This window comes from Paroedura picta, chromosome 1, assembly GCF_049243985.1.
Source record: "Paroedura picta isolate Pp20150507F chromosome 1, Ppicta_v3.0, whole genome shotgun sequence".
NCBI lineage: Eukaryota > Metazoa > Chordata > Lepidosauria > Squamata > Gekkonidae > Paroedura > Paroedura picta.
Window position 1 is genome coordinate 85,408,049 of NC_135369.1, and position 20,203 is coordinate 85,428,251.

At 41.7% G+C, this 20,203-nt stretch overlaps 1 protein-coding gene across 3 annotated transcripts in view; it reads left to right on the forward strand.

Annotated features, from left to right (window-relative positions):
- The window catches only part of PCNX2 (pecanex 2), a 158,989-nt gene extending 141,119 nt beyond the window's left edge, over nt 1-17,870 (forward strand). For all 3 annotated transcript variants that reach the window (XM_077346189.1, XM_077346207.1, XM_077346198.1), the window contains 6 exons: nt 2,985-3,129; nt 4,290-4,520; nt 6,907-7,181; nt 8,435-8,616; nt 14,490-14,950; nt 16,778-17,870. In XM_077346189.1, the coding sequence (XP_077202304.1) occupies nt 2,985-3,129; nt 4,290-4,520; nt 6,907-7,181; nt 8,435-8,616; nt 14,490-14,950; nt 16,778-16,948 (1,465 nt within the window). In that variant the 3' untranslated portion in view covers nt 16,949-17,870. The remainder of the gene's footprint in view (nt 1-2,984; nt 3,130-4,289; nt 4,521-6,906; nt 7,182-8,434; nt 8,617-14,489; nt 14,951-16,777) is intronic.
- Nucleotides 17,871-20,203: the final 2,333 nt, after the last annotated feature.

Below are 20,203 nucleotides of genomic sequence, written 5' to 3' on the forward strand. Positions count from 1 at the left end.
TCACCTTTTAACTGAGTGACTATAGGAGGTATTTTTCTAGTATCTACTGATCCTCCATGCGGAGGCATTTACACTGGAAACTTTTCTGTGTACTTTTCTTGGTTGCTATTTTCAACACAGTAGAGCTCTTCACCCATCCTTGCTTTTTCAAGCACCAAATCAGCCATAGGTGTGGGGTATGCGTGTGCATGCACACATACACACACAAGGCTGACTGGGCACTTGAAAGGGCAGGGGAGGAAGACTTCCATGGCATGGATCCAATCATCAATTTAAATAACTTCAGAATTGTGACAAGGAATTCATGGTGATTTCTAGTTTTCCATCACCCTTAGTTTGGTCCTAAGTATCTAAGCAGTGGCAATATAGCTTTTTGGGATGTGAGTGACCTGCATAGTGCTGGGGGTTGGACTAGATGACCCATGAGGTACCTCTATTATTCTATGACTAGTATTCAAGCCCGCTGTGTTCTGAATACAGCGGGCCCTAGGCAAGGGAGCCCCTGGCTCTTCCAAGCCTTCTCTCAGCCGGCGGAGCGGCCTCGCGGCGTCATAGACGCCGCAAAGCCGCTCCGCCGGCCGAGAGAAGGCGGCCAGGCCCCCCCGCCCCCCGAGGCTCTCCCAAGCCTTCTCCCGGCCGGCGTAGACGCCGCGAGGCCGTAGACGCCGCGAGGCCGTAGACGTCGTAGACGCTGCGAGGCCGCGAGGCCGCTCCGGCAGCCGGGAGAAGGCGGCGCGGCCGACTGCTCACCTGTGGCTGTGCGGGTGAAGCAGGCAATGGGGAGCCGCGCTTTGCGTGGCTCCCCATTGCCTGCTTCGGGCGGGATGGACACTTGGAGGGGCCAATCAGGAGCCGCTTCGCGGCTCCTGATTGGCCCCTCCGAGTTTTTATCCCGGACAGGGCCCGCCCTAACTCCTCCCACAGTGCCCTTACTGCTTTATTCAGTCCGTGGCGCTCCACACCACGGGGCTGTTTAAAGATTCTAGAAGAAATGTCTGATATGGCATCTACATGACAAAGAAACATCAACCTGAATTTATGCACTTTCCTTCAAGAGTAAGTTCCATTTTTCCAAGAACGCTTACTCCTAAATATAAGTGCATAGGATTATAGTCCATGTCATACAAAATGGATTCACCTAAAAGATCTTTCTGCTTTGTAACCATTGCAGCTAAGGCAGACTTTCTGGCATGTATACATGGAAACTAGGACAACTGACTAAGGGGGGGGGGGGAGAAGTCCTACTTTGAGAAGGTTACAATTTTCTTAGTGTAGTGGTTAAGAGCAGCAGCGGTTTCTAATCTGGCAAGCTGAGTTTGATTCCCTACTCCTTCACATGTGGCCAGCTGGGTGACCTTGGACTAGTCAAAGCCCTGATACAGCTGTTCTGACTGAGCTGTCTCAGCCTCACTTACCTCACAGGGTGCCTGTTGTGGGAAGAGAAAAAGAAGGTGATAGCAAGCCTCTTTGCGACTCCTGGTAGTGAAAAGCAGGGTATAAAAACTGACTCTTCTTCTTTAAAATATTTTAAACAATGCACATTAAGCCAAGGCAGTGCAATAAATTTGCCGAATGCTAGAAAGAACAATGCAGGTAGTTTTAAACAACCACCACAGTGCAGTAATAAAATGTGCCTATTTTAGTTTATTTTCGTAACATGATTTCACCATACTGCTCTGAAAGACATATAAAATATTTACAATAATTAGAGTACTGAATTGTCTCCTGCTATTTTGTTTCTAATGCTAATCTCCTTTGCAGAGGCAACGAATGTTATTAGGAAATGCTGGCTGTTTACATTCCAGCATACTGGGTCTCCAGTGAATGTCTGTAATAAGCAGAATTGTCCCAAGCTTATAGTGAGCCCAGGTGCAATGAAAACTTTTCACGGAGAGCTCTGTTTCAGCAGCCAATGTTTTTTTGCACTGTTGCTATGGTTATTATACTAGGGTGTTAGATTGAAGAAGAGCAAATTTCAAGGAAGGATTTGTCTTTCTTTTATTTGCCATTTGGTTTTCTTGTAAATATGTTGTAGTCAAAAGGAAAATTCATAATGTATTGAAGCTGAATATTGACCAGGTGCTTTCTTAAAGGCAACTCAATTCTTATAAAACATGTTTTTCCTACTCTGGTTAATTTTGAAAGCTTCACTAAGTAGGCAGATCACACATTTTCTGAAGAAATCTTGCATGGCAATAAACATATTTTACATTCTAATGCTTCACTTCAAGGATACAATAAAAATGGTAAATTCACATCCGATAGATTAAGCAACATCCTGTGGGGCTGAAAGCAGTGTCCTGAAGCCTAATTCTGGTTTCCTGAAAAGCATGACCTGGTTTTCAGGGGGGGGGGAGCTTCAGGGCTAGTTTTTAGTTTTAAAAAAATCAAACTCTATGTAAACATATGTTCTTTAGATCTGAGAGGATTTGGGTGGAAGGGCAGAAGTAGGTCCCAGGGCCTCAGTATAAGTACTTACAGAAAAATTATGCAAGAGTTTTCTTCAGATTTTATTTGCCTGAAATTGTTGTCAATAAATAAATGAGCAGCAGATTCAAATTAAAGAAGGTTTAATTAAAGGAATTCCACAAGCATAAGGGTATCACCATACTGGTATAATATGTATCAGTGTAGACTGGGTGCTCTGCTGGCCCAAGGGTATTTTCATACCAATCCTGTGCTACCCAGCCATTGTGTGAGTCAGTGATAGGACTGTAAAGTTCATCTATTTGATATTTGGGGAGGAATGATGTAAAACCATGGCACTTTAATGCTGATGGATTGGTCTCCTAAGCAAATGTTCTGTATTTCCTACTCTGTTATGCCTTTCCTATACACTCAACACAGTACAACTGAATGCGCAGCATATGGTCACCTTTAACTGGATCCTGGTTGGCAGCAATATTAATAGGAGACTAAGAGAAATGTTTTCAGAAAGTTTAATGGGGGAAAATCTGCAGTTAACTAATGTTATTATCCTACAGTTTAGAATCCTTCCTATATGGACTCCATGCCTTATTCAAAGGAGATTTTCGACTAACTTCAAGAGATGAATGGGTGTTTGCAGATATGGACTTATTACACAAAGTTGTTGCTCCTGCAATCAGGATGTCTTTGAAGCTTCATCAGGCACGTTATTCCTCTTTTTATATACTTTCCTATGCTAACAACACTGCTATATTCTATATGGATCACTTTATGTTAAATGTATAAAGGGAGATCATAGTTTTCCAAAACTGAACTGAAGAAAAATGAACTAAGCAAAAGGACAAATATGCAGGTGTGGCTTTCTTCAGAAAAAGTAACTTTACCAAAATAAAATAATCTATTTGTTAGAAGCTTAAGTCCTGCAGTTTCATAGCAAGTATGTTTTAATTAATATATGACAGACATGAAAACTCATTTATTCAGCCATCAAAATAATGCATCAGCCTTTATGATATAGGAACTAAAAGAGCCTCTTGTGGCGCAGAGTGGTAAGGCAGCTGACATGCTGTCTGAAGCTCTGACCATGAGTCTGGGAGCTCGATCCCAGCAGTCGGCTCAAGGTTGACTCAGCCTTCCATCCTTCTGAGGTCGGTAAAATGAGTACCCAGCTTGCTGGGGGGGTAAACAGTAATGATTGGGGAAGGCACTGGCAAACCACCCCGTATTGAATCTGCCATGAAAACGCTAGACGGCGTCACCCCAAGGGTCAGACATGACTCGGTGCTTGCATAGGGGACACCTTTACCTTTATAGGAACTAAATTAATAGGAGTTATTGAATCCTTTCTTTTCAGATAAACAACCAGACTTTGCTCCAATTCCGTATGCATTATAGTTTCTCATCCTGTTCCATGCAGAGATTTCCAAGAATAACTGCCCCTCAAAACTTGTCCATACAAAGCAGTCATTGACTGGATAGGGGTTACAGTAGCAGGGAGAATTTTTTTCTCTCCCCCCCTGCCCCCAACACACTAAATTTCCATAATCATAAAATGTCCTCCAAGGGTGCTTTAAGCACTAGTTTTATAAAAAGACAACTATTGTTGTTTGACCTTCAGAGAAGGTGTTCATTTCATAAATTAATCAAGAAAAAATGTTCAGATCCTTTAAAATGTATGACTTCAGTGAGAGGTGTTAGATGCTGAGGGTGACAGCTACTCTGGCTTCCTGACCCCCTAATCTTAACTAGAGTCAATAGTCTTCTCGTCCACCTCTTGGGGAGCAAGGCTGGGTGTTCTGCTGACAGCCTTTGTCTCTTCACAGAACTCTGTGATCATAGCCATGCCTTTCATTTAATACCAGGACCAGTTCACCTGTCCAGATGAATATGAGGACCCTGAAGTCCTTTATGAGGCAATTCAGTCTTTTGAAGAGAAAGTTGTGATTTGTCATGAAGGAGATCCTGCCTGGCGTAGCGCCATCCTTTCAAACAAAGAGGAGCTGCTCACATTGAGGCATGTGGTGGATGAAGGGACAGATGAATACAAAGTCATTATGCTCCACAAGAGCTATTTGAGCTTCAAAGTTATCAAGGTACTCCAGCTAGCCTAAATTTCATTGTTTTGCTTTTATGTTTATAGTATTCCTTGATTAACGTGTTTGCTTTTCCCATCTCTGAAACTCTAGGTGGGTAATCAACTGTTTTCAATATGCATAGTGGAAAAGCAATTTAGGATTAAAACAAATCAAATATTGCTTTATAATAACCTTCTTCTCCACACCAGCCAACATTTCTCGAAGGAAAAACCAAAGTTCTGGTGCAGCCACAGAGGATATTTTATGGCATGATATTGCTTTCCCAAACTTGGTTTATACATGGTAGACCCAGTCTTCACGATCAGAAGGCTCTTTTTCAAACTCATCAGATTTCAGCTGGTGAACTATACTTATGGATCAGTCATCAGTATTGAAGGGAGTCGGAGCAGGTGTAACTGCTAGATATATCACTAGAGTATGTTTTTGGCTAAGAGCCAACTGCCTTATAGTGCTGATGAACTCTGAACTGAGGGAAATTGGAATGAAACAAGGTTACCCAGGCCCTTTCCAATTCAGACTGGGAAGAGCTCTCTGGTGATCTCTCTCCTCCCTGCTACCAGCCTCTTTTCCTTGTCATGCCTTCCCTTGCCCTTCATTGGAACACCCATCAATGGGGCAAGAGCAGCAGCCAAATCCTTTTCCCTTGCTGCTTCCACAAGAGCACCTGGAAAAACATCTGTGACTCATATTGAAACACAGCTTACCAAAGCTCTTGAATCCAATAGCTTAGGGTTGGGAGCCCTGGGAGCTCAGTTGAGGCCATGTTTTTCTAGGCGGAAGAAAAGCATTTTATTGCTTCCCTGCTTACCTACTAGGTCTGTGGGAAGTAGGGAAAGGAAATGGGATCATGAAGGGTATGTATGGGGGTGGCTTTTTTTTTTTTGCTTGATGAGCATTCAGACAATAAAGCAATAGGGTTTTATAGTGACCACAAACAAAACTTGCAAAAACCAGCATAAATTACAGAATTCACTCAACTTTCTGCGAAGATAATTTCATTTGAAAAATATTACTTGCAGTGGGAACAGAAGATACTAAATTAACCAATCTAACTGCTATAATTCTTTTTTAACCATTAGTGCATGGAATGTTGCTTCTTCCAAACAGTATTTTCTGTTGAATTTAGACATATACACCATAGTCACATCTTAGTTGCTATCTGGCAGCTTTATTCTTGTTGTTGTTATGTGCGAAGTCGTGTCCGACCCATCGCGACCCCAAGGACAATGATCCTCCAGGCCTTCCTGTCCTCTACCATTCCCCGGAGTCCATTTAAGCTTGCACCTACTGCTTCAGTGACTCCATCCAGCCACCTCATTCTCTGTCGTCCCCTTCTTCTTTTGCCCTCAATCGCTCCCAGCATTAGGCTCTTCTCCAGGGAGTCCTTCATTCTCATGAATTGGCCAAAGTATTTGAGTTTCATCTTCAGGATCTGGCCTTTTAAGGAGCAGTCAGGGCTGATCTCCTCTAGGACTGACCGGTTTGTTCGCCTTGCAGTCCAAGGGATTCGCAAGAGTCTGCTCCAGCACCAGAGTTCAAAAGCCTCAATTCTTTGACGCTCGGCCTTCCTTATGGTCCAACTTTCGCAGCCATACATTGCAACTGGGAAGACCATAGCCTTGACTAAACACACTTTTGTTGGCAAGGTGATGTCTCTGCTTTTTAGGATGCTGTCTAGATTTGCCATAGCTTTCCTCCCCAGGAGCAAGCGTCTTTTAATTTCTTTGCTGCAGTCCCCATCTGCAGTGATCTTGGAGCCCAGGAAAATAAAATCTGTCACTATCTCCATTTCTTCCCCATCTATTTGCCAGGAATTGAGAGGGCCGGATGCCATGATCTCTGTTTTCTTGATGTTGAGTTTCAAGCCAACTTTTGCACTCTCCTCCTTCACCCGCATCAACAGGCTCTTTAGCTTTATTCTAGGCATCACCATTAGCTGAGTGGGATGAGCAGCCCCATTCCAAACCGAGTAACAACATGGCAGGATGCATATTAGATGTTTGGGGCAAAGTCACTCCAGGCCTTGAGCCATCACATGCCTATAGCTCAACCTCCTCCTTGCCAAGCTTTCCTGATGCTCAAGGAAGGTGTGCCACATCCTGTCCCCCTAGCCACAGTATGATGATCAACGAAGGAGGGTGGGACAGTTCCCAGATCCTGTATGTCTGTGCAGTATGCGAAAAACACAGTTTTCAGGGTAGCCAGATAATGCAAGAACAGCCATCTAGCCATTTTAGTTATCTCAAAGCTATTTAAACTGAGTCATGATGACCAATGTGGTTGGGTAGATTTTAATTCTGGAATTGTTGTGGAATAAGCAACTTGAACAGGTCTTCCTTGTGAGAAATGTATACACTTGACTTGTTCATCTGTTTGTGCCTAGGTTAATAAGGAATGTGTCAGAGGTCTCTGGGCTGGACAGCAACAGGAACTCATCTTTTTGCGCAATCGTAACCCCGAGCGAGGCAGCATCCAGAATAACAAACAGGTTTTGAGAAACCTGATTAACTCTTCATGTGACCAGCCTTTGGGATATCCTATGTATGTTTCTCCTCTAACCACATCATACATAGGGACCCACAGGCAACTGAAGAATGTTTGGGGTGGACCAATTAGCCTGGATAACATCAAAACATGGTTCAGAACTAAATGGCTTAGGTAAGCACTTGCACATCAGAATCTGATATACTGTCTGGACAACTGACCTTCAATTGTATCTTAATTAATCTAATATTTTAAATAATGTATCCATGCTCTCAGGTACATAAGATAAGAAATGGGGATTCCAAAGAAGGCCTGTGCAATTGTGGTGGGATCTGCAAATTATGATTGCATTACTGCAGCTTAAGATTTTAGAATATATTGACTGAGTGAGGGAGGGCAGGTAGTTCTGTCCAAGCTGTCTCCCCTCTCTCCTAACTGGGATCACATTTGTAGTTACATGGCCTAATCATTTTGTATTGGTGGAAGGCAAAGACAACAGTATTTCTTACTTTCCTAAAGCTCCTCTTTTCAAGAATGAAAGCTCAATCAAGAACACCGTCCTGTTTTGTCCTAGTTTTGTTGATTTGCTTCAGAGATCATGACTACTATATTCCATATCTATGTTATACTTGGGGAGTTTACTTTGACAAATATAAGTACCTCATGACCAGGGGAATACATCTGAATTCTTCATATAACTCACATTTCCTCACACCCAGATGCCATACCCCTTCAAACTATCCATTATTATTCCAAGGATCTTCTTTCTCCATCCTACCTACCATTGCATTATTTTGCAGTTAGGACAGGTGCCCAGCTTGGAGTGGATGCCATAATGTATATTAAGCTCCTAGTATTCCTACTGATGCTGAAATTAACTGTTATGGCATCTGTGGGTGGGAAAATTGACAGGTGGAGTTTTACGACATGTAAGTCTCTATGACTTTCCTTTGGAGGATTCAGTTTTGCAGCTTGGCCAACATCCAGTAGATCTTTCAAGAGCGGTTTTATATGAACTAAGTATTTTTAAAAGTTGCAGAACACAACAAAAGTTGTCCAACACATCAGAGGATTAAAAAAAATGAGTAAATCACAAGGGGGGCAATCATCCCCCCATCCTGATGGGCATTAATGTCCAGCAGACTAACCAACACAGAATCCAAATTATAGCACAGCATGAATGACCAATATGCATCTCTTAATAAGGTTGCACAGATGTAAATATCAGCTAAACATTGAGTGCATGATGGAGAAATAATGGTTTGGGACATACTACATAGTGTTTCCAGAAAATACACATATTTCACTCAAGCTAAAGTTTCCAGTGTTCATCTGATAAGACAGTTAAAGCAATTGTGAAGGAAAAAATGTTCTACATATGTATCTCACCCATATTTGGGGGTGGGGTTTGCTTTTTCAATTATCAGAATGCGGAAAGACTGTAATGCAAGCCACAACAGCGGAGGGAACCTTGATGAAGTTGACAGTAGATGTGGCTCATCTTCTAGCAACAATCCAGCTAATAATTCAAGCCAGAACAGCAGCTCCCAGCACACACAGAACAGTACACCCCAGCTGCAGCCTTCTTTACGCATTGCTCACTTTCCAGGTATTTATGCCAAAGATATATTATGCTTAATTAGCCTCTTGTGGTGCAGGGTGGTAAGGCAGCTGACATGCTGTCTGAAGCTCTGACCATCAGGCTGGGAGTTTGATCCCAGCAGCCGGCTCAAGGTTGACTCAGCCTTCCATCCTTCCGAGGTCGGTAAAATGAGTATCCAGCTTGCTGGGGGGTAGAACGGTAATGACTGGGGAAGGCACTGGCAAACCACCCTGTATTGAGTCTGCCAAGAAAACGCTAGAGGGCGTCACCCCAAGGGTCAGACATGACTTGGTGCTTGCACAGGGGATACCTTAACCTTTACCTTTATATTATGCTTATGTTTTAATTCCCATAACTACTATGACCCAGCAGAGGTAGAAAAAAATTACTAGAAACATAGTCTGTGTTTAAGTCCTCTGTAATATTTATAATTCATTTAGGAGTAATGTAGACATTACAAGAGAAATATGGGAATCCCAAGTCCCATGTTCCTCATACATTGGTAATGTTAAGGTGAGAGTGGACTTGCAAGGTAGAATCAATCTGCAGCAATTGATGTTTTGCTCTTATGTAGCCCAGTTCCGTTTTGCAAATCCAGAAACAAACTTGGCTGCTGAGAAGAAACATAAGAAGAACCTTGCAGCATCAGACTTCCTCTTATTGGTCCTTATTTTACTGAAACTGACCCTAAGTTACCCTCACCCAGTTTGGGGAGATCCTCTTCAACATCTGCTTTGATTTCCCCTATCCTCATCCTGAATAATTTGGTGTCATCTGGGAACTTGGCCATTTATTAGAAAACAATGTTAGAAGTAATATTGATCCTTGTGGAACCCACTGCTTACTTTATTGCCTTGCAAAAACTCTCCACTTATTCTGACGCTCTGCTACCTGTTTTTTAACCCATTGCTAATTTCTAATCCCTAGACTGCTGAGTTTTTATTCTTGATGATTTGGTGAAGTTTTTGAAAGCCCAAGTATATCATTCATCCTGAATAACCCTTGTGCTTATGTGTCTGTTAAAACTCTCTCAAAGAACTCCACAAGATTGATGAGAAAAGATTTTCCAGGACATATGCCATTCAGCAGTATCCCCACAACAGATGTTAGGCTGTTTTTAGACCTCTCTGGACTGGCATTGCATTTATGATTCTCTAGTCCTTTTGAAGAGCCTAATGCTGGGAGCGATCGAGGGCAAAAGAAGAAGGGGACGACAGAGAATGAGGTGGCTGGATGGAGTCACTGAAGCAGTAGGTGCAAACTTAAATGGACTCCGGGGAATAGTAGAGGACAGGAAGGCCTGGAGGATCAGTGTCCATGGGGTCGCGATGGGTCGGACACAACGTTGCACCTAACAACAACAGTCCTTTTGAAGTGAGGCTGATTTTTAACATCACAAGTTTTGTTATATGAATGATATGAGTTCCTTAAGAACCTTGAAGTTTATGCCATAAACCTTTGGATGTTTATAGCATACATTCATAGGGAACTCAGATAATTCATATAACAAAAATTTGCGACATCTTAAAGTCAGCCTCATTTCAAAAATTGTTAGTTTTTAATTTGTCCATTAGCCCTACACCAGCATTAGTTATCATATCATCTCTAAAATGGAGGAGAGAATAGAGTAAGGTACTTTGAGTCCCCATTGGGAAGAAAGGCAGACTGTAAATTAAGTAAATAAAGTTGATAAGGTTTTTTCAAAACCTTATCTGAATCTGATGCACTGTCTGGACAACTAGGTAATTACCCTGGAATTCCTTTACGAAAAAATGCATTCTGCTTCTTTACAATCTTATCATTTTCCTTTAGCAAGCGTTCTTCCTTTTGCCATTCAAGGGCTTCCTCCTAGGCCAGTTTCCTGATTCTCGTGAAGAAATTTTTATTGGCTCTCTGTATGGAGGGATTTTTTTCCTTTTCACTTTATTATCAATGCTTTTGCAGAGAAAGAATCTATGGGCCACAATGGAACATGTATGTTGGCAGAGAGTAAGCTTGTTTCCACACCGATCCTTTTCTGAGATTTTGTAGCCATGTGGCACTTGACCAGCATGGTAGTTCAACTTTCAATAGGACATTCAAGCAGAGGATGGGAACAGTCCCCATTTGATCATTGTGTATGTGTATCAGGCAGTCTGGAAATGGGGAAAGCTATTGTTACACTTAGTGATGGCTGTCCAAATGCCCTGAGATAGGAGCTACATGCTTTTTTAGGGTTGTTTCCTTCCTGCCATTATTTATAACCATGATGATGAGCAGTGCTCCAGCTAAGATGGCAACTGAATTTGCCAGTCTTCAGCCTGAGGAACTGTGTGCTTGTGAACACCCTTTGCCTACTTTTAAATCAAATAAATGACTTGATCACTCCCAAATCAGTAAGCTCTACATTTGGTGGTATATTGTGGCTACTGAATCAGCAAATTGCATGCTGAATTTTTTCCCTGCTTGTCATTTATGGATAGGGCAGGCAATTACCTTCCTAGAAATACAAAACTGTAAGAGCAACATAACTGCTGTTAATTCTGTCTGATGATGGAGCCTTACACTGTTTGCACTTCTTATTGGACTGGCAATAATAAGGAGGCAAACTTAACAGTAAAATAATGACCCTGAGATGCCCAAGTGGGTAGCATGTTTCTTAATTTAATAGCGCTCTCTCTCTCTCTCTCTCTCTCTCTCTGGTACAAAATTTTACTTTATTTGAAAGAAATAAAGAAAATACAGAAAATATAGCTTATAATACTAAAACTTGCATTATGATGTTTAGGGAGGCAACTGCAAGCCACTTTGAGACTCCTTTGTGTAGAGAAAAGTGGCATATAAGAACCAGCTCTTCTTCTTGTTGTTAATATTTATTGTTATTGAACAGTGTGTTTCCATCTTGAAATGCGGTTATAACAATTTATATCTATGACCTCTGAATAAAAATCAGAAGCAGTTGGTGTGGGGCCGGATACCTTAGAGAAGTATGCTTATGATACGGAAACAAAGGCTCTTCTATACACTGAGCATTTGGAAGTACTGTTTTTATGCGCAAACATGGGTGGTCTGCTACTGCACTATAACCACTGAATTAGAAAGGAGTACAAAATATTTTTGGAGGTCAACTTAGCTGTTTAAATTGTGCACAGATGTTTGGTGCACATGAACGTACCCCATAACAACCCCCTCAGCTCTCTTCCTAGCAGTATTTTTTTTATTATTTAAAGATATTAGCATTGAAATAACTGACAGACCCAGAAAGGTTATTCAATCCAGACATTGAGTTTCAAGGAATCGACATGCTCAAAACAGTTTTTAAAGGAGAATATTAGAGCAAAGGTTTGCTGTGAATGCCTGTGTCTAATTACAGGATACAACCAAAGCCTACTACCCTCCTCTAATCTGCAAAGACACCTAAGGGTGTGTGTGCATGCCAACAGATTGGCATTGGGCGCGCTTACTTGGATGCATAGGTCTTTTTCCACTAAAGTCACAACACTTCATATCAATTTTGAAAATCTTCTATTATTTATTCAAAGTAATGAAAGCAAAATGCTAATGCATTGCTAGCAGACCAGATACTCATTTTCTGTAATTATTAACTGATTAGTGTGACTGCATACATGTCTTGGTTACTGCAAAAGTAAATAATATAAGTATTTGATGTGAAAGCAGCTGTATACCTATTATTCTGCCTATTAATTGTTATGGTGGAAGGAAACTATCAAGCCTCTGTCTCTAAACAGAAGACTCTAGATGGAAGACTGTCAAACATCTGCCCGTAACACTGAAAAATGTTGGCCTCCCTGTCTTAAAAGCCAGCTTGGTGTAATGGTTAGGAGCACAGACTTCTAAACTGGAGAGCCAGGTTTGATTGCGCCGTCCCTCACATGCAGCCAGCTGGGCGGCCTTGGGCTCACCACAACACTGATAAAGCTGTTCTGACTGAGCAGTGATATCAGGGCTCTCTCAGCCTCACCCACCTCACAGGGTGTCTGTTGTGGGAAAGGGAAGGTGATTATAAGCTGCTTTAAGACTCCTTCGGGTAGAGAAAAGCAGCATATAGTATCAAGCTTCTTCAGCCTGTCACAATCTTGTCTCAACAGTAGCCTTACAAGCTGATCCGGTATGGTGTAATACAGAACAAATGATGAATTGCTACACTAGTGTATGATTGCTGCTGTTACAGCTGCCTCATGTCAACATCTGGAGCAAAGCATTTGCATGGCACAGAATTAAAAAGCAGGCCAGATGGAAGTGATGGTTGGGCTATGCTTATGATGCATTTCACTTAAAAGTAATCGCATCTGTGTAGCTATAGGACTGCCACTCACTGATGGTCTTAAACCAGAATGCAGATACATGTAAGATCACATTGATAATCTTTAGTCAGGTCAAAGTTTACCTCAGGCACAGATCGATACAGCGTAATATATTTTTAATGCATTGTTTTCAGTTCTGCTAATCCTGAGAAAAAACAGTCATGTTCAAGCCCCATTAAAAGGGAGATTCAGTTTAACTGTGCTAAGCAGTGCTAAGCTTAAATATGTATAATTTTCTCTGGTTCAAAGCCAAGGAGCCCCTGTTTTGTAGACTGTTCTCTTAATAAGGCTGCAATCTTAATTACAGTTACTTGGAAGCAAATCTCTTTTGTCATTATGGAGATTATTTCACTGGGTGATCTCTGAAAACATTCTAGCTCCTGAACAAGCAGGCTTTGTTAGTGGAAGGTCTACAATAGTTTTATATTATTTAGCCATGATATATGCATCAACTCTGAAAAGCAATATGGCTATTATGAATCGCCAGGCAACAGAAAGTCAAATGCAAAAGACCGATAAATTTTGTGACTGCTTCTGGACAAATAAAACTTTTGGTGCATTGCTTGCAGTATTAGGGATTTGTGGATCACTCCTCTTTTCTATGATAGTGATGGGTTTGTTAATATCAGATAAGTTTAAGAAACTCTTGGCAAGCATGGATTTAAACTGGCTGTAGCCAAATGTTTTTGCTCACAACTAAAGTAAATGGACCTCAAGCATGATAACTTTGGTTATTTAAATCACCTTTTTGTTTGTAAATGAGTAAATGAGCAGTAAATGAGGTAAAGGTAAGGTAAATGAGCAATATCATTAAAGTAAAGGAAACAAATCTAAAATAATCTTTGTTATAACTATTAGGGATGGGAACGAACCTTAAAAAGGTAGCTCAGGGTTCAAGTGGGCCATGAATTGAATCCCAAACCAAACCAGCTTCATATGAACCAAACTGGTCCAGTAAGTTCCTTAATCTCAGCTACAGTAAGCTGTAGCTGGGAGAAAGGGGGCGAGAGTTGCCCACGAAAGGACTTCCTCTGCTTGCTGTGGCTGGGAGAAGGGGGTTGGGAACCACCCTGGAAGGGGCTTAATTTAACCCTTCTGCTTTCCTCTCCACCTTCGGGGGGGAAGGAAAATGGAAGGGTTAAATGACTGGCAGCGGACCCTGCACTGCTCAGCTGCTAGGTTTAAATGGCTGGCCCTGAACAGCTGAACTGGCCAAAAGTCCAGTAAATGTTCCCAACATCCCTTTCCAGGTTCCATACTGCCCTCCAAACAAATTTTGGCTTGTGAACCAGTTCATGCCCATCCCTAATCAGAATTGTGGCAAGAAAATATTGGGTGTTTCAATACAAATTATAGTTAGGCAACGTGACTCAATACAGTACATATTGCTAATGAGGATACCATATTTGTCACCCTTTCAGATTTTAAAGCTCTTTCAGCTTTAATATACTCATTTTAAATTGCCATTGAATCAATATATCATGTATTATCTATTTTGTAACAATGGATATACATTTGGGGGGAGATCACTAGAGCCATAACTCTCCCAAATAATTTTCTATTTCTCTCTTAAAGGTCGCCGAAAATTCCGGAGTCAGTCTGTTCAGACACATGCCGCTTTAAGTCAAAGGCCCCCACGTTCAAGTCATTCTGGTCCAATCATAGAAAGTTACCAGCCTTTCATTCAAACTTCCACCTCTGCCCAAGAAATAGCTCAAGGCCTTTCTGGCAGTCAACTCTCTTTCCACAATTCAGCAACCTCTGTGTTTTCACATACTCCTGCTATCCCCGTCGTGGGCCAGCTCACTATCCAAGAGCGAGCTAGTGCAATGATCCGTTCTAGTTTGGCCTCTTCCACCAGTTCTACACTCAGCCTCTTATTTGGCAAGAGAAGCTTTTCGAGTGCTTTGGTAATTTCTGGGCTTTCAGCTGCCGATGGTGGAAACACCACAGACACCCAGTCATCCAGCAGTGTTAACATTGCAATAGGACCATCTGCCAGAGCAGCAAACCGCACTATGCAGGAGAGCACACGGGTAAGACTAAATCCCACTGATATAAAATGATTGCTATGACAGCTGTTGATTGAATTGTGCCATGGCTGCTCAATAAATGATCCATTCGAGAGGCCACACAAAGCTTTTCTGGGCTATCTTAAAATATTCCAAAGTAGAAAAACAATAGTGATTCATACAAAGCGCAGTTTGGCTCACTTGGGTATAATAACTTCAGACCAACACGGCTACTCATTTGAATCTATCCTTGGGTATAAGTTGTATTAATACTTGGAAAGTCAACTTGGGGTTGTAGTTAAGAGCAGCAGCCTGTAATGGTTGGTTCAGGCCAGAGCAAGTAAGAACGGGGGGCTCTCCTCTGGATACACCAATACATCAGGCCAATTCCCTTTTCCCCCATGACAGGTTGCTGCCTGGTGGACCAGGGGGGAGGGTTATATGTTCCTGGAATGCTGGACTTTTTGTGTGAGGGTTTTATTGGGGATTTTATTCAACTGATGTTACCTGCCACAAGCTGCTTGAGGGAGTGGCAGGCTAAAAGTCTAATAAATACCATACCAATACCAATACCAATACCATGCATGGTATAACCAATACCATGCATGCATGCATGCATGCATGCATGCATGCATACATACATACATACATACATACATACATACATACATACATACATACTCCAGAGAACCACTCCTCCACAGGCTGTTCTTGAGCCAGTTTCAAAACTCTCTCAGCCTCACCTACCCCACAGGGTGTTTGTTGTGGGGACAGGAAAAGAAGGCGATTGTAAGCCATTTTGAGACTCCTTCAGGTAGTAAAAAGCAGGGTACTAAAAACAGATAGAAACCAAAAACGCTAAAATATTTTATGAGCGGGATAGGTTGCTCAAAACTGTCATCTCAAACAATGTTTTGTTAGAAATATATTGGCAGACTGACATTCCAGGCCTGTTGTAGCTATTGAGGCAAAACCAGTATTTTTGGCTGCCACAACTAAAGTAATGACACATTTGGCAAACAGGGATGGGCTATGCAGTTCTCACCTACCTTTCCATAAAAAAGAAAAATATTGAAAACTACTTTAAAAGACAGAAATGATGCATATGAAGCTGAATGAGGGATTATTGCCAGTTCTGCCTCTTTCCCTAATCCTGTCCCTATATGAATTCCAGAACAGTGCTACCTAGCACACATGCCATACACAGACTCATAAATGCATAGTTGGGGCAGGCAATCTACTGCACATAAGCCAAACAGCAACAACACCCCCACCAGCTTTTTGTTCAACCTTTAGGGTTGGTTCTTCAATCAGTAAACTTAAGCGACTACCTGAAGTCCTCGGAATACCACTGGATGGTTCCAGGGTGTCTGACCAAGCACAGCCTTCCTTTCCCCCATCCTGTTTTGCCTGCCACCAGCATCTTGATAGGTATACATTGTGAGAGTTCTGGTGTTTGGGTCAGAAATCTTGACTGGAATTCATAATGCTCCTTGTATGTGCCCCTAAAGCTTCAAGGCATGTTGTCAACTCAACACATGAATCTGCCTTCTCCCAAGTCAGATCATTGGTATATCTAGGTCAGTACTGTGTCTACTCTGACTGGGAGCAACTGGACTGAACTGAATGTGAAGGAGATGTTCTACCACTGCAGCCTCTTGTACTCCAGCATATGCCAGAAAACTACCTAACTCACAGATGTGATTTTTCAGGGGACATGGCCTGAGGTGGGACTTGAGGGGGCACCTGAAAAACCCTGGTGCACATACTAAAAAGTGGTCAAGATTGGATCCTGTCACTTATACTGAAATATCTGATTTGAATGATCTCAATTTCTCTTCTTACAAGCAGTTGTCTGAAACTCATGAAGCCACCGATGCTACTGAATCCAGACAGCGAAGGGAGCTGGAAGCTACACATGCTCTTCTGATGAGCCACACACTGGAATGCAGAAGAGCCAGTCAAGAGGACATGGCATTGGAAGACACAGGTTCTCAACATAGTCTATCAGAAGAGCAATAAAGACGACACAAGGAGTAGTGCTCTGTACAACTGGCATCAAAACACACAACTAGCTTAGTTTTCTGGAGAAAGTTAAATTATTTCAAGTAAAACTTTAAAGGATTTTTTAAAATTCTTCATCAAAAACAGTCTTTAGTGAAGAAGTTTACAAATGTGGAAACAGCAGATCCTAGAATTAGCATTTAATGTTGTCCAAAAATGCAGTGCAACGTCATCTCAGGTTTTTGAAAATTCAAATGTGATCTGAGAAAAAAGAAAGCTCCTCTTGATGTTCTGGAAGAAGTGCTGAATTTGGAAAGGGTTTTTTTAAAAATAAAGAGAAATCAAATACATGGAAAGATTGAAAGCAACAGTAAATCTGAATGCAGCTCAGTGAAAAAGCACACCGACATCTGTCTCTTGCCATAACGAAATAGATGATTGCATGCTAAATAACTGGCATTTTATACATAATGCATCAGAAAGGATTGTTTTTAATTGAAGCAATGAATATGTAATAGAAAAAATTGCACACTCTAAGATTAGTATGCTGAATCTTAAAAAAAAAAAACTCGAAAGGAAAGCCTCATTCTTCTGTTTGTTTGAAGTGTTATGCAGCTGGCAATTCTCTACAGCAATATTAATCCAGAAGGTGGTCCACTGCATGCAGCCATATTGAAATAGTTTATGAAAATGTGAGGCTCAGCGTTGCCATGAACCAAATATAGCAAATGCATGAAAAGCCTTCACTATGCCAATGGTGCTCCTTATTTGCAAATAAAGTAGCTTTCTTGAAAAGATTGCACTTAACCTTGCAGTTCTGTTGGGTTGACAGAAATCCATGCCTATTTCTGAAGCCAAAAGACTTAACACAACTGTCATGTATTATATTCTCTTTCACATTCATACAGACATGTCCACTCGTTTGTAATTAAAACTTTACAAGTACCAATATATGCCTGTATATTTGTTCTTTCTATTTTCTTAAGTCACTAATAAGCCACAGCCATTTAGAGATATTTCCTACAAAGCTGGTGCTTATTAAACCGTTCTAGAAGCAAGAGACAAAAAATCCACCTGACTTCAAGCTGAAATCTACTGTGAGGCAGGATGGATGGGTAGTGTCTTGGCAGGATAGTGAATATAGTCATGGGATATGATTCGTGGTGGTACAGAGTTCTTAAATGTAGGAGGATACTATGCTTCAGCATCACATAAGCTTTCAAGATGACATAGATACATAGAAAAATAAATATAAGAACCCTGCTGGATCAGACCAATGGCCCACCTAGTCCAACATCCTGTTTCATACAGCGGCCAACCAATTCCTCTGGATGACCAACAGTAGGGCATGGAGGGTGAGCCCTTCCCCTGATGCTTCCTCCTGGCTCTTGGATTCAGAGGCTGAGTGCCTCTGAATGTGGAGGTTCCCTAAGATTCCATGGTTAGTAGCCATTTATAGACTTATCCTTCATGACAACAAATAAAGTTGTCTATCACTGGAGAACAGTAAACTCTAGCCCAGGGGTAGTCAAACTGCATTCGCTGGCAGGGGCTCCTGGGAATTGTAGTCCATGGACATCTGGAGGGCCGCAGTTTGACTACCCCTGCTCTAGCCCAGTAAAGCAATAACTGGATTTTTTTAGGCATTCCCAAACAGTCTCATATCTCATTTTACAATTATGGTCAATGACTAGGCAACAACATGATTATCGGCCTCATTGCTATCATACAATACATGTGATCAAACTGAGTTTTGTTGGTCAGTAAAGTGTATAAAGAGCATGGCTGGTGACATAAAACTAGGTGTGTGACCTGCCCTGGGGATTGATTGTATGCTGAAACCTTTGCCTTACAATGTATGAGTTCATACAAGACAGAAATCTGCAGATATAAAGGCCATGTTGGAAATAAGTAGTTGGACTTAGGAAACACAAACAAAGAAGACCCCTACCAATAATCAAAACTCATGTCATATGGCATGGTCATGGGAGAAGGAGACAGCTGACAACTCTTTGAAACCTACACACACACATTGTGTCACTTTCTCCTGCCCAGGAATGTATGGCAAAGGGAGACTACAAAGACAGGCTACAACCCCTCTGACTTTGGATTCAATTGGCTGAGCATCTGAGCCCTGGCAAAATTCCTTCTTCCTCCTCCCTTTCCCCACTAGTTCTACTGTAAAGAACTCCAGCTGCTCTCCTGTTGCCTAGATTAAATTTCAGGGAAGTGTCTTGGCAGGATAGTGAATCACAGAAAGCACACGGTTACACTAGTCTATATCTACTCCAGACTTTCTCAACCAGAGTTTCATGAAACTGTGGGGTTCCTTGATGGCCCTGGAAGGGTTTCCTGAATGGGTGGGTGTTAATTTTTTAATTTGTTAAACAGTAATTGGATGATAAAGAGCCTCTTGTGGTGCGGAGTGGTAAGGCAGCAACATGCTATCTGAAGCTCTTCCCATGAGGCTGGTAGTTCGATCCCAGCAGTCAGCTCAAGGTTGACTCAGCCTTCCATCCTTCCGAGGTTGGTAAAATGAGTATCCAGCTTGATGGGGGGGGGGGTAAACTATAATGATTGGGGAAGGCACTGGCAAACTACCCCGTATTGAGTCTGTCATGAAAACGCTAAAGGCGTCACCCTAAGGGTCAGACATGACCCGGTGCTTGCACAGGGGATACCTTTACCTAATTGGGTGATATGACCATATATGGTCATATTGACCCGCCACCCCTCTCAAAATGGCCAGTGATGATCCTGGAGGGGGTGCAAAGGGGAAGAGCCCCAGGTGGGCAGGTACACAGCTATGCTTCCAGTTTATGGTACAACCCCAAAACTTACAGGCAGGAATTTATGAGCAGAAGCCTATGTAATATTCAATAAAATTGAGTATTAAGATTAACAATCACTGATGACAGTGCAGGAAAATGGGCAGAATACCTGGGATACCATTTTGATTGTTGATCATATTTAAGAAATGGAAAATATGAAAATAGAATTCTTCGGACTTTTGTTGATTAAACTTCTGAAATCATTACAAAGAAGAAACAAATGAATAAATACTTTAGAAAATGTATTTAGCCTACAAATTTCCTTTTGTTTTGGGTTCATCCCAACCATATTCTGCCTGATCATGCCACTTCTGGGGTTTCTCAATGGTAAAAATGTTGAGAAAGGCTTATCTACACTGTTGTGAGATCAAGCAGCTCTCACTGAAAGTTGTAAAATCTTGGAAGTGCCTTGTATCCAGATACTCATGCTTTTATTATTAAA